General features: G+C 44.4%; 1 protein-coding gene across 1 annotated transcript; it reads right to left on the minus strand.

Moving 5' to 3' along the window:
* Positions 1-261: 261 nt before the first annotated feature.
* On the minus strand, positions 262-19,377 carry tax1bp3 (Tax1 (human T-cell leukemia virus type I) binding protein 3). Its single transcript, XM_087976176.1, has 4 exons — positions 19,255-19,377; positions 17,508-17,627; positions 5,252-5,329; positions 262-2,185 (listed from the first exon to the last, which is right to left on the minus strand). Exons 1-4 carry the CDS (start codon positions 19,291-19,293, stop codon positions 2,051-2,053), a joined length of 372 nt encoding a protein of 123 aa, XP_087832302.1. The 5' UTR covers positions 19,294-19,377; the 3' UTR covers positions 262-2,050.
* Positions 19,378-24,521: the final 5,144 nt, after the last annotated feature.

A 24,521-nucleotide genomic window follows, 5' to 3' on the forward strand; every position in this document is an offset into this window, starting at 1 on the left:
CAATGTCCTATACAGATCAACATTGACCTCCCAAGTCCTGTACTCAATGTTGTATCCAAGGAAAGCCTTCTTCACTATCCTATCATATTGAACTAGCTGTGCTAGTCAGAGGCCTAGTCATGGGCTGGATGCTGACAATCACACGACTAGCAGAGCAGCACTTGACAATTCCAGCTGTGCTACTGAAGACAGTTAATGAGTCAAACCAGGTAGCGTCACATCCTCTTGAGGCACTGGATTCAATACAAACAAGACACAAGATCCTATTTAATAACGCAAGTTTATTTTTTATTGAAAGCAGTTACATGGTGAAAGGGCTATTTTGTACAATGAGTAATTTCTTACTCACCAGATCTATTCCCCATGTTTTAAACCCAATTATTAAGTCTTAGTCATGAAAATATGAAAGCAATCATGATCCACAGGATTTACAAACATGAAGTTTCCTTGCATCTTTGTACACCTTACGTTTTGTAGTCATTTATCTACTCTGAAAAAATTCAACAAGTGGTTCAAAACCCCTAGTAAATTATACAATTAAAAAGATATGCTGTGAGGAGTCTAGGTGAAGTATGTAGTATCTGTATGCAATCTGAACACAGTTATTGCCTGGTGACAGATAGTTCTTGCTGTGCAATACCCATCAGACACAGAGCAAAGCATTTGACAAGAAACAAATAGAACTTTAGAGCAGAATGTTAGAATCCAGAGCTCTCGCTTGTCACAAAAAACACTTGCTGATAGTTTTGCTGATGCTCCAGCCACAACAGGCAGCCCACGCACACTTACAACTGGCTAAGAGGTAATCAGGTATGTATGCACATGACCTTATTTTCATATTTAGACATGTGAAAGGTCCCAATAATTCTAGGCAAAGAAGGGAAGTTAAATGTGTGTTTGTGCAGTAGATACTGCAGTCAAATTCTTTCCCTCTGTATATCTTGGGCTTTTGACTGGCTAATGGCAAGAACTGGGAATGAAGGCACTTTGGAGAGCCTTGGACAGTTACTTAGTGATGACCATGAATTATAAATGAAAGTTACACGGTATACAGTAACAGGAGAAGAGATGCACATAGAATAACAATCTGACGCCTGTTTCTTTTGCAAGTACATAACACTTGTGGTTATGTTTACATTCCAAGGTTAGTACTGTGCAGTTAAATGTGTGAAGGCACAGGACTGTGTTAAAATATTAGAAAAGATTATTCAATAAAAGGCTGTAAAAAGTACATTTTGAAAAATGATTTCTGACAAATCTTTAACTTCTAGACACCTGCATAGGTACAGAATTTACAGCAGAAAGGATGTAGATCACTTTGGTACAAATTAGGTTTGAAATTAATTGCTTCTTCCACCAAAACAGCATCTTAGTCATGATTAGTGAGCCCCTGGGTGATCCCTGTATTATGCAGCATCAATTCATTGGTACATGTGATAGATAAAGCCATACTGTCAACAGATGAAACCAAAGTGTACCTCTGCTCATTCTGGCATAGTGCCAACTACATTGAACTCCCTTATTAAACAACAACTAGCTATTAAGTTGTTCAGTGCCGATCGGAAAGGAGGCATGCAGACATTGCTGGGGCATCTTGGCCATTGAAAAACCCACGAATAGCGGTAATATCTTGCACAGAACTTTGGCATTTGGATGGTGATTTAAAACCACTTAAAATAGTTTAACGTCGGCATTCAGAGGAATGTGAAAAGAACATGTCAATTACTTGTCTAATAGGCATGAGGCTCTGGTATTAAATATGCCAGAGTCCTTGACTTTGGGTACTGGTCCCAACGATAATGCTGTCAAATCGATACTAGTTTGTACATTGGCATCAGAGAATTTCATGTCATTCTCAGTGAGATATACATCCAGGTTATTATCTATACATTTAAATAGCAAGTGCTTTTGCTCGTCTATTAGTGACGAATGCTGACTGGCTATCGTCTGTACAACGCCTTGCAGCAATATTAAATGGCCTTTAACTATGGAATCATTTCTCTTTAAATTGTGATATTCAAGCAGGGCACTAGTCCCAGTGAGAGCTCAATCACTGCATGGACTGGCAGATCGCCTGCTGCAGAGATTTTCGAGTTACCAGAAGCCGAACAATATCTTCATTCTTCTTAGTGAGACGTTTCCTGGCCTGGTCATGTGTTACCATCGTCATATCCCAACCATTCACCTGCAAAAGGCACCAATATCAGGGGTGTAGCTTAAAACAGAGTCCATTACACACACATTTTTGTTCAATAACAAGCAAAACAAGCTGCCTGCCATAGATTCTCTTTCCAGCTGGAGGTTTCTCACCACATATTCCTTCCATAAGACGATCAGGCGTTCTCAGTGAACCAGAATACATTCTTGCCTGCCTACTAACCAAGGAAAAGGATCAACACCTAAGAATTAAACACTCTACCTCAATTTATTATTACATCGACCAGATGACGAGGTCTCATCTTCCAAACACAGGCTTCAAACCAACAAACCCAATCAGCCTTTCCTGATGAAGGGCTTATGTCCAAAACGTCGACTGACCTGCTCCGCGGATGCTGCCTGACTAGCTGTGCTTTTCCAGCACCACTCACTTCGACTCTGGCCTCCAGCATCTGCAGTCCTCACTTTCTCCCCATAAAAAGGTGTTAACTGATAATTGTAAATCTGAGACCAAGACTTCTATTAGTCAAGGGCAAGGTCTGAAAGGATGTGGGTCAAAAGCAGGTGAATAAGGTTAGATTAGATTACTTAGTGTGGAAACAGGCCCTTCGGCCCAACAAGTCCACACCGACCCGCCGAAGCGCAACCCACCCATACCCCTACAATTACCCCTTACCTAACACTACAGGCAATTTAGCATGGCCAATTCACCTGATCTGCACATCTTTGGACTGTGGGAGGAAACCGGAGCACCCGGAGGAAACCCACGCAGACACGGGGAGAACGTGCAAACTCCACACAGTCAGTCGCCTGAGGCGGGAATTGAACCTGGGTCTCTGGCGCTGTGAGGCAGCAGTGCTAACCACTGTGCCACCGTGCCGCCCAATAAGGTTAAGAAACCAATTAATCAGGCTCTCAATGAACTAGCAGAACAGCTTTGAGGTATTGAATGGCCTCCTATTCACATATTCCTCAAGTGAAAACAATTAGATTCCCTTCAGTATGGAAACAGGCCATTCGGAAGGTTGGGATGGACTTGTTGGGCCGAAGAGTAACGCACCCAACCCCATTCCCCTACACTTTATTTACCCCTGACCAATGCACCAAACACTATGGGCAATTCACCTAACCTGCACATGTTTGGACTATGGGAGGAAACTGGAGCACCTGGAGGAAACCCATGCAGGCACGGGGAGAATGCGCAAACTCCACACAGACAGTTGCCTGAGGCGGGAATTGAACCCGGGTCTCTGGCGCTGTGAGGCAGCAGTGCTAACCACTGTGCCACCCTGCTTTATTTACAAAAATTGCAGTAATCTCCCTGAACTGTTAAAAACAACAGTGCTCTGCACTGACCATCACCATCAACCATGTTCAAATTCTACATTTTACCTCGAGATTAACCTAACCAGGCTGACCACTGAGCTGAGGATACTGCCTCCCAGAAACTAAACATGTCAGCAGCTGGCGCTCGGTCCGATAGATTGATTGGAATCACAGGCCTGCCCTCTTAAGCCTATTGTGAAGATTCCTTTCATTGACAATACTGTTACAACACTGGGTAAACCCTCCCGCTTAATTTAAAACCAGCAACAAAAAAGATTTATCCTGTGCAGTAATCTGTAAAAATTCGAGTAGCCAAGAACTATTTAAAGTAAAAGTTAAATTTTTTAAAGTCTAACAGAATAATTAACTAACCACTATTTACAATTCTTTCCTCTAACCTGTTACCTTCCCTTCTATAACACTAGTCCAATAAAACTCCCAATCAAGATTTACAAAACCACCCTTAACTCAAAACCAGGCAGCTTCCGTTCTTCTATTCCAACCTTCCTGTGTCACCTTTTCTTCTTGTTAGGAATTTCTGCCTCACAGGTTACTGATCAAAAAGGTACTTTTAAAGAGCTATTTTCAGGCAGTCTGTTTACATGCTGGGCGTGTCAGTTCTCCTCTCAACTGTTCAATTTTCCCTAGTCTTGTACCCCCAAAGCTTCGGATTGTGTAATTGGCTTTTAAGATTATCAATATACTAAATTCAAACTGGATTGGAGTTTGATATTTTTGGGGGTAGAATTTAAACTGACTGGTCAAATTAGAATTTGCTTTTGTCTTCAAGCGACAAGCTAATCAAGTTGTTCGACCAAGTGTTATATTGTTACCTTATTGAGAACACTTGGTGCTATGTCTGGTAGTTCTGCTGCTTTTAACTTTCTTAAAGTACAGCCACATCTTCATAACAATATAAAGTTCCAGCAAGGTTGAGAGATCTGAATGACAACATAATGAACTAATTCCCCTCCTGCACCTCTCTATATACAACTAGGGAAAGTTACATGTGAACTGGAAGTAAAAATTATAAGGTGCTTTGCCTCAGCAATCTTGGGCAGCACAGTGCCTCATACACAGAGTTAGACTCCATCTACCACACCCTGAGAAAGGGAACAGGAAGTGACTTCACCACAGGAAATAACATCACCACAGGAAATGTTATCACTAACCCGAAGAAACCCAAACATATAAATAGAAAGCAGGAGTTTTCAGTATTGCTTCGCCTGAAGCCCACTGAAGATGTTACCGAGTAAGGCAACAAAACGTTTGGAAATGAACCTTGCAGCTCAGTGAGCAAACCTACATCCAAAACTTCAACCTGAGCTACAAATCTTCTCAAAGCTCGCTAAGTGCCTCAGTGGTTAGCACTGCTGCCTCACAGCACCAGGGACCTGGGTTTGATTTCACCTTTGGGTAACTGTGGAGTTTGTATATTCTCCCCATGTTTCCTCCGGGTGCTCCGGTTTCTTCCCACAATCCAAAGATGTGCAGATTAGGTGGAATGGCAATGTTAAATTGCCCAGGGTTCAGCGAGGTGTAGGCTAGGTGGCTTAGGCTTGGGAAATGCAGAGGTACAGGATAGGATAGGTGGCTTTTCTAGGCGGGAGTGGTCTTCAGAGGGTTGGTGTGGTTTTGATGGCCGAATGGCCTGTTTCCACACTGTAGAGATTCTATGATTGTTGTCAGTTCATGGACATAATTGTTATATGGATAATAATTGCCTGAGCACATATTGCTTTGTACACAGCAACACTGCAAATCCAACCTGCATTATTTTGTCTCCAACCTGGAGACCCGCTATTTCCGCTGGTCCTCCTTCTGAGACTCTTGTTACATATATACCCTGTAAATATAAAGAGAGAAGTACAGTTGACTCTAATAGTTTCGCCATTCTGATTAAACTATAATCATTTAAACAGACTAATCACTAAATATAAGACAACTAGGATCTAATTAGGCGACTTCCTGCACTTTAACATATTTATGAAATTTGCTCACCTTTAAATATTTATCCAGTTCTCATCTGAACATTGCTATCAAATGTTCCATAAAGTTGACCAGGTCAGAGATATGAGCAAATAGGTTATTTATCAGCACACTGTAGCACTGACAGTCCAAAATATTGTCAATTTGAAAACCATATTACTGCAGAAATTAACCTTAAAACATTGAAAGTTAGAACAGGGCTGAAATCATTCAGAACCATTTCATCAAGTGAAAGGAAGATTTTTCCTACCACTTGGTACATTTGACTCCTGATCTCTACAATGAATGAAAAACATTTAATTCTCTCCATGGGCCACATAGTAAGATGTGAGTCAGAAGAGTTCATAGCTTTGTGGTAGTGTATTGACGTGGATAGAGGAGTGGCTAGCTGAGAGGAAACATTTGCAACAAATGTGTCATTTTCCAGATGGCAACAGAAATTGGTTTAGTACCTCAAGGGTTATGCTGGAACCTCAAATATTTACAATATGTATTTATGACTTGGTTGAGGGGACCTACAGTAAAGCAAATTGTGAGAAGGATACAAAATGTCTGCAAAGGGATAGCCTAAATGGACTAAAGACAGACGTAGTATTAATGTGTGAAAACGTGAGCATTTTATCTTTGGTAGGGAGCACAGAAAAACATTATTTAATTGCAGAGAGACTGCAGAATGTTGTGATACAGTCAGAGGAAGGTGGTTTTGTACATGAATCATAGAAATACAGCATTCAGATACAGTCAGAGGTCTGACCACCAGGTTATAGTCCAACAGGTTTATTTGAAATCTTAAGCTTTTGGAGTGCAAGTGAAGGGAGAGCAAAGAGTGCACACACAGAATTTATGGGCAGCAAGATCAAGGGCAGAGAGGTCAAACGATCAGACAACTGGTGTGAGGAATAATAAATCGCTGCATGTGATCAAGAGTGTTAGATGGTGAGAGTAAAGTGTTAACAGCTGAATAACAAGCAAAGGGATAACTTATAATCTGATTAAATGAGGCAAAAAAATAATTACAACATTAAAGTAAAGGTGGTGCTGGAGACAAGCTAAATTATTTAAATAAGGTATAAGAGTCACATGCCAAGAGTCTAAGCAAAGTAATCAGTAATCCAAAACTGTACAAACTAATGAAGATAGAGAGATCATAATTTATCAAAGGTGATGGCGTCAAACAGGACAGTTAAGAGGATTTTACAGATACAGAACAGTGTTGTGGGGGTCACACATGAACCCAACATCACGGTTGAGGCCGTCTTCACGGGTACGGAACTTGATTATCAGTTTCTGCTTGGCGATTCTGCCTTGTTGTGTATCGCGAAACCCGCCTTGGAGGTCACTTACCCAAAGACTGGATGCCGAATGTCCCTGACCGCTGAAGTGTTCCCTGACTGGGAGAGCACATCCCAGTCTGGCAATTGTTGCACAGTGTCCATTCATCCATTGTAGTATCTGCATGATGTCACCAATGTACCATGCCTCGGGACATTCTGGCCTGCAGCATATGAGATAGACATCATTGGCCAAATCACATGAGTAGCTGCTATGTACGTGGTGAGTGGTGTTCCCATCTGTGATGGTAGCATCCATGTCGATGATCTGACATGTCTTGCAGAGGTTGCCATGGCAGCGTTGTGTGGCGCTGTGGTTGACGTTGCCTTAAAAGGCTGGATAATTTGCTGCAAACTACCAGCCTTCAGAACATCAACCACACCACAAAACATTGACATGGCAACCACTGCAAGATTTGTTAGAGTGTCGACATGGATGCTACCATCACCACATGGGAACACCACCCAGCATGTACGTGGCAGGCACTCATGTGACTTGGCCAATGGTGTCTATCTCATACGCTGCAGGCAAAAAATGCCCCGAGGCATGGTACCTGGGCAAGACCAAGCAGATGCTATGATAACGGATGAATGGACACCACACAACAATCGCCAAGCAGGGATGCTCCCTCCCAGTCAGGGAACACCTCAGTGGTCAGGGGCATTCAGCCTCCAATCTTTGAGATGCACAACAATCACAGAGCAGAAACTGATCGCCAAGTTCTGTTCCCATGAAGAGGGCCTTAATCGTGATCTTGAGTTCATGTCATGCAACATATGACCCCACCACACTGTTCTGTATCTGTAAAATCATCCTAATGGTCCTGGTTTGACACCATCACCGTGACAAATTGTTATCTCTCTATCTTAAGTAGTTTGTACAGTTTTGGATTACTTGCTACTTTGGTTAGACCCTGAGCGTGCGACTCATTACCTATCATGTTATTCCAGTCATCTAATTTGTCTCCAGCACCACCTTATTTTTAATGTTTTTGTAATTACCTCTCTGCCTCATTTAATCAGATTATAGGTCATCCCTTTGCTTGGTATTCAGCTGTTAACAGTTTGCTCACATCATCTAGCATTCTTGGTCACCTGCAGAGATTTATTATTCAACACTCCACTCACACCAGTTGTCTGATCTTTTGAGCTCTCTACCTATAAATTCAGTGCCTAGTGCTCTTCTCTTTTCACCTGACAAAAGGGCTGTGCTCTGAAAGCTTGAGGTTTCAAATAAACCTGTTGGGACTATAACCTAGTGTTCTATGACTCCTGACTTTGCTCACTCCAGTCCAACACCAGCACCTCCAAATCATGGTGTCCACACACTGCAATCAATCACAACAGCAAACGGAATGGTGGCCTGTATTGCAAGTGCGGAGGAGCATAAAATCAAAGATGTTTGTGGCCACAAATTGAGAACTGCATACAGGTTTGGTCTCCTTACTTAAGTATATACGTGCACTGAAGGCATTTCAGTGAAGTTTCAGCAAGGGACACAGTTTAAAATAAAGAAGCTGATTCAGGGGCCAATGCCACCACTAGATGGAGCACTGTGTACATTAGTGACATATTTTAACAAGATGTAGAGGTGCCAATGTTGGACTGGGATGGACAAAGTTAAAAATCACCCAAACCAGGTTATAGTCAATGTTTATTTGGAAATACAAGCTTTCGGAGTGCTGCTCCTTCAACGGGTAGCTAGGCAGGATCATAGGACACAGAATTTATAAAAGATCAAAGTGTCATACAACTGATGCAATGTATTGAACAAACCTACATCACTGATAAGGCTTTAATCACTTAGAATGGGGTGGACGGTTTCAATTTATTAATATGTGAGGACAGTGCAGGCAAGAGAGAGAGAACCTGCACAGTTACCGCCTTTGCTGTTTGAATTCGTGTATCGCTGGACATCGGAGTGCATCTGGGAAAATGAACAAACAGTGAAATTCACAACTAATCTTGGAGGAACTGTTGGGCCAAGTTCACAACACAGAATCAGATAAGTTAATTATTGTTTTAAGTCTGTCCAAGAGAAAGGCTGCAGTAGTAAGTATAGTGGATTCTTTCTTGATTATATGTTTTTGGAGATAAGTGTCTTGATCAAACTTAAAATATAAGCCATAGCTATTAATTTAACCTGGGGCAGTGTTTTGTAGAGGAATAAGACAGTGTTATTTTCTGGGTCTGTAGATTGTGAAGGAGCAAAACTGGCCTTTGCAGTGATATGCACTTCTTGTCAGATGTGGGAGTTTAAAGAGAGTTTAAGGGTTACTGCGGATTATATCTGCCATAAATGCTGTTGGATGTGAATCTTATCAGATTGAATGGATCGGTTGGAGAGACAGATAGAAGCCATGAGGAATTTGCAACAGCAACAGTATGTGATGGATGGCAGTTATAGGAAGGGGGGAAAGTATCAGATACAGTCACATAGATGGGTTAACTCGAGGAAGGGTGAGAGAGGTCGGCACCTAGGGCAGGAGTCTTTTGTGGATATACCCATTTCAAACAGGTATGCTGTTTTGGAAAATGAAGGGGGTGATGGATTCTCAGGGGAACGTAGCACAAACAGCCAAGTTTCTGGTATTGAGACTGGCTCTAATGCAATGAGGGGTACGTCGGCTTCCAAGAGATCAATTGTGTTCGGGGATTCTGTAGTCAGAGGTAGACAGACATTTCTCTGCTGGCCACAGAAAAAGTAGAATGTTTCCCTGGTGCCAGGACAAAGGATGTCTCCGAGAGGGTGCAGAACGTTCTCACAGGGGAGAGGGGCCAGCAGGAGGTTATTGTCCACATTGGAACCAACGACATTGGAAGGGAAAAGGTTGAGACTCTGAAGGGAGATTACAGAGAGTTAGGCAGAAATTTAAAAAGGAGGTCCTCAAGAGTAGTAATATCTGGATTACTCCCAGTGCTACGAGCTAGTGAGGGCAGGAATAGGAGGATAGAGCCGATGAATGCATGGCTGAGGATCTGGTGTATGGGAGAAGGATTCACATTTTTGGATTATTGGAATCTCTTTTGGGGTAGAAGTGACCTGTACAAGAAGGACGGATTGCACCTAAATTGGAAGGGGACTAATATACTGGCAGGGAAATTTGCTAGAACTGCTTGGGAGGATTTAAACTAGTAAGGTGGGGGGAATGGGACCCAGGGAGATAGGGAGGAAAGAGATCGATCTGAGATGGGTACAGCTGAGAACAGAAGTGAGTCAAACAGTCAGGGCAGGCAGGGACAAGGTAGGACTAATAACTTAAACTGCATTATTTCAATGCAAGGGGCCTAACAGGGAAGGCAAATGAACTCAGGGCATGGTTAGGAACATGGGACTGGGACATCATAGCAATTACGGAAACATGGCTCAGGGATGGGCAGGACTGGCAGCTTAATGTTCCAGGATACAAATGCTACAGGAAGCATAGAAAGGGAGGCAAGAGAGGAGGGGGTGTGGCATTCTTGATAAGGGATAGCATTACTGCTGTGCTTAGGGAAGATATTCCCCGAAATACAACCAGGGAAGTTAATTGGGTGGAACTGAGAAATAAGAAAGGGATGATCACCTTATTCGGATTGTATTATAAACCCCCCAATAGTCAGAGGGAAATTGAGAAACAAACTTGTAAGGAGATCTCAGCTATCTGTAAGAATAATAGGGTGGTTATGGTAGGGGATTTTAACTTTCCAAACATCGACTGGGACTGCCATAGTGTTAAAGGTTTAGATGGAGAGGAATTTCTTAAGTGTGCACAAGACAATTTTCTGATTCAGTATGTGGATGTACCTACTAGAGAAGGTGCAAAACTTGACCTACTCTTGGGAAATAAGGCAGGGCAGGTGACTGAGGTGTCAATGGGGGAGCACTTTTGGGCCAGCGACCATAATTCTATTCGTTTTAAAATAGTGATGGAAAAGGATAGACCAGATTTAAAAGTTGAAGTTCTAAATTGGAGAAAGGCCAATTTTGACGGTATTAGGCAAGAACTTTCGAAAGCTGATTGGGGGCAGATGTTCGCAGGTAAAGGGATGGTTGGAAAATGGGAAGCCTTCAGAAATGAGATAACAAGAATCCAGAGAAAGTATATTCCTGTCAGAGTAAAAGGGAAGGCTGGTAGGTATAGGGAATGCTGGATGACTAAAGAAATTGAAGGTTTGGTTAAGAAAAAGAAGGAAGCATATGTCAAGTATAGACAGGATAGGTCGAGTGAATCCTTAGAAGAGTATAAAGTAGGAGTATACTTAAGAGGGAAATGAGGAGGGCAAACGGGGACATGAGATAGCTTTGGCAAATAGAATTAAGGAGAATCGAAAGGGCTTTTTACAAATATATTAAGGACAAAAGGGTAACTAGGGAGAGAATAGGACCCCTCAAAGATCAGCAAGGCAGCCTTTGTGTGGAGCCACAGAAAATGGGGGAGATACTAAATGAATATTTTGCATCAGTATTTACTGTGGAAAAGGATATGGAAGATATAGACTGTAGGGAAATAGATGGTGACATCTTGCAAAATGTCCAGATTACTGAGGAGGAAGTGCTGGATGTCTTGAAACGGATAAAGGTGGATAAATCCCCAGGACCTGATCATGTGTACCTGAGAACTCTGTGGGAAGCTAGAGAAGGGATTGCTGGGCCTCTTGCTGAGATATTTGTATCATCGATAGTCACAGGTGTGGTGCCGGAAGACTGGAGGCTGGCAAACATGGTGCCACTGTTTAAGAAGGGTGGTAAAGACAAGCCAGGGAACTATAGACCGGTGAGCCTGACCTCGGTGGTGGGCAAGTTGTTGGGAGGGAATCCTGAGGGACAGGATGTACATGTATTTGGAAAGGCAAGGACTGATTCGGGATAGTCGACATGGCTTTGCGCGTGGGAAATCATGTCTCGCAAACTTGATTGAGTTTTTTGAAGTAACAAAGATTGATGAGGGCAGAGCATTAGATGTGATCTATATGGACTTCAGTAAGGCGTTCAACAAGGTTCCCCATGGGAGACTGATTAGCAAGGTTAGATCTCATGGGACTGGCTCAAAGGTAGAAGTCAGAAGGTGGTGGTGGAGGGTTGTTTTTCAGACTGGAGACCTGTGACCAGTGGAGTGCCACAAGGATCGGTGCTGGGCCCTCTACTTTTTTTGTCATTCACATAAATGATTTGGATGTGAGCATAAGAGGTACAATTAATAAGTTTGCAGATGACACCAAAATTGGAGGTGTAGTGGACAGCGAAGAGGGTTACCTCAGATTTCAACAGGATCTGGACCAGATGGGCCAAAGGGCTGAGAAGTGGCAGATGGAGTTTAATTCAGATAAATGTAAGGTGCTGCATTTTGGGAAAGCAAATCTTAGCAGGACTTATACACTTAATGGTAAGGTCCTAGGGAGTGTTGCTGAACAAAGAGACCTTGGAGTGCAGGTTCATAGCTCCTTGAAAGTGGAGTCGCAGGTAGATAGGATAGTGAAGGCGGCGTCTGGTATGGAAAGGGCCGGGAGGGAGGATGAGCACCTTGCCAAGATCTTCCCTACACCTCCACTTTCACCTTTAAACAACCACCAAACCTTGAACAGACCATTGTTCACAGCAAACTGTCCAGCCTTCAGGATAAGATCGGCCACAATACTACACAACCCTGTCATTGCAACCACTGAAAGGCATGTCAGAGTGTCAACATGGATACACCGTTACACGTGGGGACACCACCATGTGCATGGCAAGTGCTTCTGTGACTCAGCCAACATTGTCCATCTCAAACTACAGGCAAGAATGTCCCAAGGCATTCTACACTGGCGAGACCAACGGATGAAGGACACCGTGCAACAATCGCCAGACAGGTATGTTCCCTCCCAGTCAGGGAACACTTAAGCAGTCAGGGACATTTGGCCTCAGATCTTCAGGTGACCGTCCTCCAAGGTGGATTTTAGGATATACAACAATGCAGAGTGGCTGAGCAGAAACATTCAGCCAGGTTCGATACCCATGAGGATGGCCTCACTGGGATCTTGGGTTCATGTCACACTACAGGTGACCCCACTGCACTATACACTCATACGCACTCTTTACACACTCTCACATAGGTCCTCTCTCATACACACACACCCTCCCACAGGCATATACTCCGTCACACTCACGCTCGCACGCACACATTCACACACACTCACTCACCCCTCACACACACATGCACGCACATTTAAGTCATTGGGGTGAATCTGCATTCAAAGATTTATATTTGCAAATATATTCTATTTTGTTCAAAGAGCACACAATCGATAGTCAGTCAGTCCATGTGACATTTTATCAATTCCTAACAGTTTGACTCAGGTTGGGATGCAGTCAGATTTAACCTCTCACCCCATACATTATCTGAACTGTCACTTTAAAATAAAACCTCAAGTTACTTCGGGAATGAGACTTGAAAGAAGTTCTGGGATTTGCATATTAATGAACCGAAACCTCCCACCCCATTCTATGCAATTAAAGACTTAACTGCAACGTAGATTTGTTCAATACATCTGGCTCTAGGTGGTCTTGTGGTGCAGTGGATGGTGTTCACACCACTTAAGTCAGAGGTTCTGAGTTCAAAACCCACTTAATGGTCAAGGAAGGTGTATTCATAACAGCTAAACTCTCTCAATGTCATGCTGTAAACCCAGTGGTGGGCAGGAGGAGCGGAAGAGTATTTGAGTTGCCAGAGGAAGTGGCAGAAGCAGGTAGTTACAGAATTTAAAAGAAATTCAGACGGGTACATGAATAGGAAAGGTTTAGAGGGATATGGACCAAATACAGGCAAATGGGACAAGTTTAGTTTGGAAAACTGGTCGGCAAGAACAAATTCGACTGAAGGGTTTGTTTTGTACTGTATGACTCTTCTATATAAGGGGCGCTAGGAGCAGGCAGCATTGAAGGGCTTTTTCGTCACAGAAACCTATAACCAGTGGCATACCAGAGAGTTTAGTGCTGGGTCCCATGCTATTTGTTGAGTACATTAATGATCTAGACAGGTTCGCAGGAGGTAATGCCAGTAGCAACATCAGGCAAACCTAAATATGAAGTGCCATCCCAGTGAAGCTACAATACAGGACGACTTAGATGCAAATTAAAAGCAGCTATGTTAAACAGATTAAGTGATCCCACAATGATCAGATCTAATTTCTGCAGTCCTGCTGCATCAACTGGTGATGGACAACTAAATAATCAACAGGAATTTCCACAGATATCCCTAGCCTCAATGATGAGGAAACCAACACATCAGTGCAAAAGACAAGGAGGAAGTATTTGCATCCATCCTCACCCAGAAGTGCTGAGTGGATGGCCCATTATGGCATCCTCTGGTGGTCACCAGCATCATAAATGTCAGTCTTCAACCAAATTGACTCATTATGCCACTGCAAGGGATCCTCAGGATAGTGTCCTTAGGCAAAACACCTTGCAACTGCTTCAATGGCCTTTTGTTCAATCATGAGGTCAAAATAGGCACGTTTGCTGATGAAGGTGCAATTTTCAGCATCATTTGCGCCTCCTCAGATACTGAAACACTCCATGTTCATATGCATACCACTTGGCAACATTCAAGCTTGGGCTGATAAGTGGCAAGCAATACTCGTAATGTGTGTGAACAATGACCATCACCAACAAGAGAATCTAACCATCACTCCTTGACATTCAATAATATTACAACTGCTGATTCCCTCACGATCAGCATGCTAAGCTTTACCATTGACTAGAAACTGAAGTGGATCAGTCAAGTAAATAGTTGCTACGGGAGCAGGTCAAAGGTGAGAAATCCTGGAGTAAGTAAGTCACATCCTAAACCTACAGAGCCTACGCACTATCTCCAAGTTAGAAGTCAGGTGTGTGATGGAATATTCCCCATTTGCCTGGATGAGTACAGCTGCAATAAGTTTGATAACATCCAGGTTCCTTCTCAGTTACTGGGTCAAAATTCTAGAACTCCCTTCCTAACAGCTCTTCATTGCCCTACACCACATGATGTAGTTTTAGAAAGCAGCTCACAACTACTTTCCCAGGTTAATTAGGAATTACATCAAATGCTGGCTCCGCCACCAATACTCATGCTGAGTGAGCAAAATTTGTTGTAAAAACTGGATTTTCCCATGGCACATTGGCAGAGATAACAGGGACGCAAGTTGTAAGGAGAACACAGAAGCTGTAAAGAGATAGAGACAGGGTGGGTGAGCGTGCAACAAGGTGGTGTATGGAATATAATGTTGGACAGCAAACGATTGTTCTTTGGCATCACAGAAAAATTCTGCATTATGATTCTTTAGTGCAAAAGATGAATGTTGTCATGCAGAGGGACCTGGGTATACTTCTATATGGAATACAGGGAGTCAGCATCAAGGTACATGGCCTTTATTGTAAGGTGATTGGACAACAGGAATAAGGAAGCCTTGCTACAATTGTAAGGGGGTTTGATCTCCGCTTTTAAGGAAGGACAAACTTGCATTATATGAGGTTCAGCAAAGTTTATTCAGATTGGTTGCTGGGATGTTCAGGGGAAGTGGCATTATTGCTGGACTGTCAATCTAGAGACCCAGGTGATGTTCTGGGGATCTGAGTTCGAATCCAATCATGGTGGATGGTGGAATTTGAATTCAATATAAAAAAAATCTGAAATTAAGAGTCTAATGATGACCATGAATCTATTGTCAATTGGCAGAAAAACCCATCTGGTTCACTAATGCCATTTAGGGAAAGAAACCGCCATCCTCTAGAGCCACGTCGTTGACTCGTGTCTCCTGGAAGGAGCAATAAATGCTGGTCTAGCCAATGACACCCTCATCCCGAACAAAACAAATAAAGTTGCCACATGGAGAGAAGAGTTAATTACCTTAATATTTACTCAAATTTAGAAGTAGGAGGGGACAGTATTGAAACATATAATGCACTTGACAGGGTTCATACAGGGGTTGTCTCACCATTTACAACTAAGATGAGGAGAAATAACTTTACTAATATAGTTATGAATTTTTGGAATTCTCTACCTCTGTTTTTTAAAGCTCCACTGTTGTATATCTGGAATAGACAGATTTTTGGTGTCTCAGGGAATCAAGGAAAAATTGGAGCAGGCAGGAAAATAAAGTTGAAACCCAACATCAGACACAAATGGACTGAATTAGTAGGCCAGAAAGACTGTAGTCTACTCATATCTCGTGGTCCAGGACATTCAGCCTCGGACCTTCGGGTGACCATCCTCCAAGGTGGACTTTGGGACAGGCAGCAGAGGAAAGTGGCTGAGCAGAGGCTGATAGATAAGTTCGGTACCCATAGGGAGGGCCTCAACCGGGACCTTGGGTTCATGTCACATTACAGGTGATCACCATTGCACTACACACACACACACAGTCTCACATGCACATGGACACAGATACACACAGACACCCACACACACCCTTATAGACACACAGACTCCCACACATGCACCCCCTCACAGACTTAAGACACTCTGCATTCACTACACACACACACTTTCTCACACTCACAACCCCCACCCCAGACAGACACACACACAGACAGACAAAGACCCACATGCACACATATTGTGTGTGGTGAATTTTTTTGGTACTTTCAGAGTTACATTGCTCAAAAACCACAGATTCATGTCAAACTCCGAGCTCAAAAACTGCATGAATTTATGTAAAACTCTGTTATTTCACTTTTTAGATTGGAATCAATCTAAACATCAGGTCATAGACAGAGAACACAGGGGGCTAACACCTTCAACATATTGTCTAGCCATTGTTAACAGCTAATCCGAGAATGCAACTTTTAAAAAAAGGGTTTTGTGATTTACACATGAAAAGTGAAACTATCACTGTATTCTAACAGATGAAAGGCTTAACAGACAATCAATTCTTCAATGTATAATTTCAGTTACATCACACTGCAAATTTTTGCTATAAATTCTGTGTTACAATCGAGCCCTCCACATTCACTGATGAAGGAGCGTTGCTCCGAAAGCTAGTGTGCTTCCAATTAAACCTGGTGTTGTGTGATTTTTAACCTCATGATCTTGTGTTACATTCTAACCAGAGTCCTGGGATCCAGCATCCTTGCACCTCAAATTCTGCCCACTGGATAGGTAGTTCCTTCCAATAGGCTCAAGCAGGAACCACAGAATTGTTATAGCATAGGGAGCCATTCAGCTTTTCACATCTGCACCAGGTCTCTACTCTATCATTCTTCTGCTTTCTTCCAATGTTCCTTTCCTAAAATTAAGCCAATTGTCTCTTGAAAGCTCCAACTAAACATCCCTCCATCACTCAAGCAAAGCATTCCAGATCTCACCCATTCATCATGTGAAAAATGTTTTCTTCATATCTTCATTGTTTCTTTTATCAATTACCTCGAGCCTGTACCATCTTATTCTTGGTCGTTTTGCTAATGAGAACATTTGCCTGGTTACTCTGCCCTTACTTCTCATGATTTTGAACATTTCTGTCAAATCTGCTCACAATCTTCTCTTCCCCATGGAAACTTGTCCAACATTTTCCAACCTACATACATGAAGTCCCTCATCCCTGGAACAATTCTTTTGAATCTTATCACCATCCTCTCTAATGCCTTTAGATCTTCTGAATGCACAATACCTAAAAGGTGTTTGAAACTGTTTACTGGCTATTAATATGCATCCACTGGGTTATTTCCTGCTGGTAAGTCTCACAGGATTTGGATTCGCCCATTCTCACCTTGTCTGTTTTGTCCTCTGAGTAAGGGTTCTGTGCTGGGTCCTGGTCAATTCCACCTCCAATACTGAATCCCAGGATCAGGTTATCACCATGACGCAGTTTGTGGATTTCAATACGTTGCTGAAATAAAGAATCAGAGTTAGAGTGTGTGTGAACACCTGCACTCAAGAACAGTGGCCATTTTCTGAATGTTTTCTACTGAAAGATTTAACTCTCAGCTACTGACCATTACGGTATTTAGGAAGAACTTGCATGATCACTTGAAGCATCACTGTACACAAAGCTATGGGGCAAGTGCCCAAAGGGTAGATGAGTGCTTGATTACAGGCATAGACAAAATGGGCAGGGGCGATCTGGGGAGGGGAAGGGGGGGGAGGGGGAGCCATGTAGGGAACGGGGGGGGGGGCGCGAGGACATGTGGGGAGGGGAGCGAGTGCCATGTGGGGAACCGGTGGGGGGAGGGGGGGAACCGGGGAGAGGGGTGTAGGGGGAAACCGGGGGGAGGGGTGTGGGGGGAGGAACCGGGGGGAGGGGAGGAACTGGGGGGAGGAGAGGAAACGGAGGGAACAGAGAACCTGGGGGGGGGGGGGGGGGGGAGAGAACCGGGGGGGGGGGGGGAGGGGGAGAGAACCGGGGGCGATTTGGGTGGGCGAGAGGGGGATTGGGGGGGGAGACAGAGACAGAGACAGAGACAGACAGACAGAGAGAGAGAAAGATGGGGGGGAGATGGTGGGGGAGAGAGAGATGGGGGGGGTGGGGGAGAGAGAGATGGGGGGGTGGGGGAGAGAGAGATGGGGGGGGTGGGGGAGAGAGAGATGGGGGGGGTGGGGGAGAGAGAGATGGGGGGGGTGGGGGAGAGAGAGATGGGGGGGGTGGGGGAGAGAGAGATGGGGGGGGTGGGGGAGAGAGAGATGGGGGGGGTGGGGGAGAGAGAGATGGGGGGGGTGGGGGAGAGAGAGATGGGGGGGGTGGGGGAGAGAGAGATGGGGGGGGTGGGGGAGAGAGAGATGGGGGGGGTGGGGGAGAGAGAGATGGGGGGGGTGGGGGAGAGAGAGATGGGGGGGGTGGGGGAGAGAGAGATGGGGGGGGTGGGGGAGAGAGAGATGGGGGGGTGGGGGAGAGAGAGATGGGGGGGGTGGGGGAGAGAGAGATGGGGGGGGTGGGGGAGAGAGAGATGGGGGGGGTGGGGGAGAGAGAGATGGGGGGGGTGGGGGAGAGAGAGATGGGGGGGGTGGGGGAGAGAGAGATGGGGGGGTGGGGGAGAGAGAGATGGGGGGGTGGGGGAGAGAGAGATGGGGGGGTGGGGGAGAGAGAGATGGGGGGGTGGGGGAGAGAGAGATGGGGGGGTGGGGGAGAGAGAGATGGGGGGGTGGGGGAGAGAGAGATGGGGGGGTGGGGGAGAGAAAGATGGGGGGTGGGGGAGAGAGAGATGGGGGGTGGGGGAGAGAGAGATGGGGGGGTGGGGGAGAGAGAGATGGGGGGGTGGGGGAGAGAGAGATGGGGGGATGGGATGGGGGAAATGTGAGGGACCGGGGTGCTTGCAAGGGTGGGGACCTTCCGACCGAGTGGCAGCGGCTCTGACGACGACGAAAGGGCGGAGAGACCGGGGTTTGGCGCGGGGTCAGCCCCGAGCCTGAGGGAGTGACCGGGCCTCGGTTTATTGCTCACCTCGGTCAGCCATCCTCTCCCTGACAGCAGCGCGTCAGGCCCGGCCTAATCCCGAGACACCAGACCCACAGCCACTTACCACAACCACAGCGACCGGCTGCCCGGCGATAAAGGACATGGCGCCTCGGCTCGGCTTCCAGCGGGACAGGGGCGGCACTGCCAACAGGGGGCGTAGCTACAGGCGGAAGTGACATCACCGGAGGCGAGGCCTCTGGTGGGGAAAGGGGCAGGGAGTAGGGTGACTGGCGGGACTTCAGGGAGGGGGCGGGGCTACTGGCTGAGCTCGGTGGGCGGGGCGGCTGGCTGTGCGACAGGTGGGGGCGGGGCGAGTGGCTGGGGGCGGGGCGAGTGGCTGGGGGCGGGGCGAGTGGCTGGGGGCGGGGCGAGTGGCTGGGGGCGGGGCGGCTGGCTGTGCGACCGGCGGGGGCGGGGTGAGCGGCTGGGGGCGGGGCGGCTGGCTGTGCGACGGGCGGGGGGCGGGGCGGCTGGATTGTCGGGGGGGCGGTGAAAGCGGCTGGGGGAGCGGTGAAAGCGGCTGGGGGAGGGGCGGCTGCCTGTGCGACAGGCGGGGGGCGGGGTGAGCGGCCGGTAGCGGGATGAGGGGGCGGGGCGAGGGGGCGGGGCGAGGGGCGGGGCGAGGGGCGGGGCGAGGGGCGAGGGGGCGAGGGGCGGGGCGAGGGGGCGGGGCGAGGTGGCGGGGCGAGGTGGCGGGGGCGGGGCGAGGTGGCGGGGGCGGGGCGAGGTGGCGGGGGCGGGGCGTACTGGATATCTCCTGTCGGAACAAATTCCTGGAGACGCTGGAGTCTGTCCTGAAAACAACAAATGCTGCAGAATTACAGCGGGGCAGACAATATTCATGGAGAGACAGCAAGCTAACGTTTTGAGTCTCGATGACTGTTCATCAGAACTGAAGACATAGTTGGGGGCAGCAGATGTTTGTGGAGATGGTGATGTAGTGTGCTGGTGGAGAAAAGGTGTTGATAGTTCAGATCAAGTAACCCTGAATGTGAAAATGCCAGAACAATGGTCTGTCCCCTGATAGATTTGAAACGACAGACAGTCCCCATGGGTTGGTGTGGGGAAGAGTTGAGAGATGATAATAGAATGTAACAAACTAAAAAAGGAAAAAATGGGAGTTCATTGACAATTTGAAGATGTTGAACCCAATATTAAGTCGAGCAGGCTGTAAAGTGCCTAGTCTGAAATGTTTGAGAAATATGTTAAATTCATAAATAGTAAGAATTTAAAACTGAAAATAAAGTTTGTAGGAGTTTTATAGGTATTGGTTCAGATTTTAAACAGACTAATTGCAGTGAGCCCTCACAGAAGGAAGAAGTTACATTTAAGGAGATAAAGGAAATGTGAAGCTTAATCCGTCAATTGAAGTGCTTATTTACATTAACAACTAGAGTAGATGCTAGTTTTGATGTATTGGAGCTGACCACAATGACATAACATCTTAAAGTCGTGAATGTTTTAAACACAAACAAAACACTATTGTAAGTATAATAGGATAAATATTTGGCTTCTGCTGTTGTTCCTTATTCAAGATACACATAATAGCTGCACAGGTCGCTCAAATGTTGCAGAAAAGCAATAATAGGTGGAATTACTTCCAAAACATTGACGATCCCCTATAAAGCAGAGAATGTACACATTCAGAACAAGTGCTTGAACTTTTGCAGAAACAAAGCAGGGTTTTGCTGTTTTATTGCTCAGTGACTCCCTGCTATGCTGTCATTTTGCTGACCCTGACGAGAGCTAAACAGCTCGAGAAATCCAGGCTTTGGCTATAAAAGCCAAAATCCTGGACTGAAGGTACAATTAATTGTTTGCTTGATGGTTTAAATGTGAGCTTACAGCTCCACAAGGGTTTTCATTTCACCTCAAAACAGACTCTGGTAAAACTAAAAGAGTTAAAACACATGTTTACACCCAAACTCAGCAATTAAAATTCTGTTTTTGGATTAGTGGTGCTGGAAGAGCACAGCAGTTCAGACAGCATCGGAGGAGCAGCAAAATCGACGTTTCGGGCAAAAGCCCTTCATCAGGAATAAAGGTGCCCTATTCCTGCTTTCTGTCATTTACCATAATGTTTGAGATACTGAAGTCTCGGTCCTTCCTTTTTTCTTCCAGTTTATACCCATCATGCCATACTGGAAATTAAGCCATGCTAGCCCTGGAGTTGTGAAGAAGTAAAATGTTTTAGAAAAGTATGCAAAATTACCCAATTTTTCAACCCAGGTTAACATACTTCACTGACCACATTTCTTTACTTAACAAGAAAATGATTTATTACAAACAAAAATTCTAGGTACACAAAATTATAAATGCACCTTTTCAACCCTCTTATAAAACTCCACCGATACTGTCATACAGATAACACCAATTTTTTTTGTGTGCCTATGGATGGTGGGAAAAACTGAGAAGGAAGTTCAATGATCCCTGTTCCCTGGGTTCTCAATTCTTCCCCCATATTTTTAGTATTACTGGGATGTTTGAAGTACTTTTCATTGTAAAGATTGGTGCAAATTATCTGTTTAACTCTTCTGCCATTTCCTTGTTCCCCACAACCATCTCCCAAATTCATATCTTTTCCTTGACTCTCTTTTTTTATATATATTTAAAGAAGCTCCTTGTGTCAGTTTTTATATTCCTTCCTAGTTTGCCTTCATAGTGGTTTTTTTTGTCTTTATAATCTTTTGAGTCCTCCTTTACTGGAGTCTACACATCCCAGTTGTCAGGACTATCACTGGCTCTTGCCTCCTGATGTGTTTTTCCTTTCAACTTAATATTCTCCTTAACGCCCTTGGTTGATTTATCCCTCTCAGAATCTTTCCTCCTTACTGAGATTTATTTTTGCTAACTCGGTAGTCAACATCACTAGTGGGAAAAGATGTGATAACAGAACATAGACAATATTAAATCGAACTGAACAAAGCCAGCATGAAGGAAAAATGATGTTTAACAAATTAACTGAGTGTTTTGAGGATGTAACTAGTAGAATAGTTAGAGAGGAATCAGTGAATGAGGTGTATTTGGATCTGAAGAAGGCTTTGATAAGGCTCCACATAAAAGGGTTGGGGTAAAAATTAAAACACATGGGATGGGTGTAATAGATCAGCACGAATTGAGAATTGTTTGACAGATAGGAGACAAAGAGTGAGAATAATGTTTTTTTTCCTGAGTGGCTGGCAATGATAGTGGCACTGGTGCTTGAGATCAGTGCTAGGGGCCTCAGCTATTCATGATATATATCAATGACCTGGATGAGGGAACCAAATGCAACATTTCCAAGTTTGTTGATGACAAAACTAAATAGAATTGAGAGTTGTGAGGGGATGCAATGACCTTTAAGGTGATTTGGACAAGGTGAGTGAGTGTGCAAACACATGGTAGATGTAATACAAAATCTAAATGTGAAATATGTGGTTTGGTGTGTAAAACAGAAAGAAAGAGTATTATTTAAATGGTTATATTTTGGGAAATATGGATGCAAAAGCAGACCTGGGTGCCTGAATACACTAGTCAGCTTACAGTTTACAATTCTTCCAAGTTTTGTATCATCTAGAAATTTTCAAATTGTCCCCTGCACACCAAGATCCAGATCACTCATCTATATCAGAAAAAGCAAGGGTCACAATATCAATTCCTTGGAAACTCCAGTACAACCTTCCTCTAGACAATGAATATCCATTGATATTTACTCTTGGTTTCCTGTCACTCTGTTAATTTTGTAACCATGTTGCTACTGTCCCTTTTGAACCAGGAACTATAACTTTGCTCACAAGTCTATTGTGTGGCACTGTATCAGACCCCTGCTGGTACACCATACCAACAGTGTTAACCTCATCGAGAACTTCCATTATCTCTTTCGGAAACTCCAAGTTATTAAACAAGATTTCCCCTTTAGACATCTGTGTTATGCTTCCTAATCTACCTACCTTTTTCCATGTGATTACTAATTCTATCTGAAATAATTATTTCTCAAGGTTTCCCCATCACCACGATTAAACAGAGGTCCATATTGCTAGGAATATCCTTACCACCCTTCTTAAACAAGGCCACAGTGTTTGCAATTCTCCAGTCTCTGACATATTCCCCGAGTCTAGGGAAGATGGAAAGATTGTGGCCAGTGCCCCTGCATTTTGTACCTTCATACTCTCGCATGCATCTCATCCAGTCTCAGTGCCTTGTCAACTTTAAATTGAACCAAGATTTCTTTCTTAACAACTTTGATCAAAGTTTCCAGTTCTGTCACCATGGCCTGAGCAGCATCCTTTTTTTTTTAAATAAAGACAGATGCAAAGTATTCATTTAACGCCTCCACCATGCCCCTGCCTCCATGTTTCTATTCCCTTTTTGCTTTCTGATTGGCCCTACATTTATTCTTCTTTTTACCGTTCCTACTATGTCTATGTCTTTCAAAAACTTTGGGATGCCTCTTTGTGGTAGCAGCTAATCTTAAAAACTTCTGGTAGCTTGTTTTTAGAAGGTGCATCAGTGCCTTCCACAGTTTTTAGTTTTTAATACAGTTCTATGTCAATTTGAGAACATAATCCGAAAATACAGAAAAATAAAAAGGTACAGCCTTTGCATATGATCTTCTAAGCGTATTTTTTTAAAATTGAAAACAATTAAAGCCCTTGATAATGAATTATCATTGTGTGGATAAATTTGGAAATTGTGATCTTTGCTGCTAATGCAGCTCACTGATGCTTTTTTTCTGGTTGTGACCATAACCCCCACTACAACACAGCAGGTTGGAATAAATTAGACAAGTGTGATTTCTTGTCCTTGTGGTTTGTGTTAGAATCACAGAATCCCTGCTGTGCAGAAAGTCCATCGAGTCCACATCAAATCTCAAAAAGCATCTCACCCAGATCCAGCCTCCTACTTATCCTTGTAACCCCACATTTACCCTGGTCACCACAGACAATTTAGCATGGCCAAACCACCTAATGTGCACATCTTTGGACTGTGGGAGCACCTGGTAGAAACTCACGCAGACACAGGGAGAAATATGCAAATTCCACACAGACAGTTTCCCAAGGTTGGAATTGAATCTGTGTCCCTAGTGCTGTGAGGCAGCAATGATAACCACTGAGCCACCATGCATTTTGTTGTTAGTGCTGGTTTAAGCTTTAGCACTATTCTAAATGAAAAAAATTACAATCAATTCTCTTAACTCTAACTTCATACATCAAACAAACTGTTCCAATTTGAGAAAGCTCAGTTTAGTCTCTGTTTTACACTTCCCACTTCAGGGCTCAAACCAACCATTTCAATTGTTTTCTTACTTCCAAGCATATTTTTCTTGTCTTTTCTGAAATACAGCAGTGTCTA

This window comes from Chiloscyllium plagiosum, unplaced genomic scaffold, assembly GCF_037043375.1.
Source record: "Chiloscyllium plagiosum isolate Xiang-an unplaced genomic scaffold, Cpla_swu_hap1 HiC_scaffold_28, whole genome shotgun sequence".
NCBI classification, from domain to species: Eukaryota; Metazoa; Chordata; class Chondrichthyes; order Orectolobiformes; family Hemiscylliidae; genus Chiloscyllium; species Chiloscyllium plagiosum.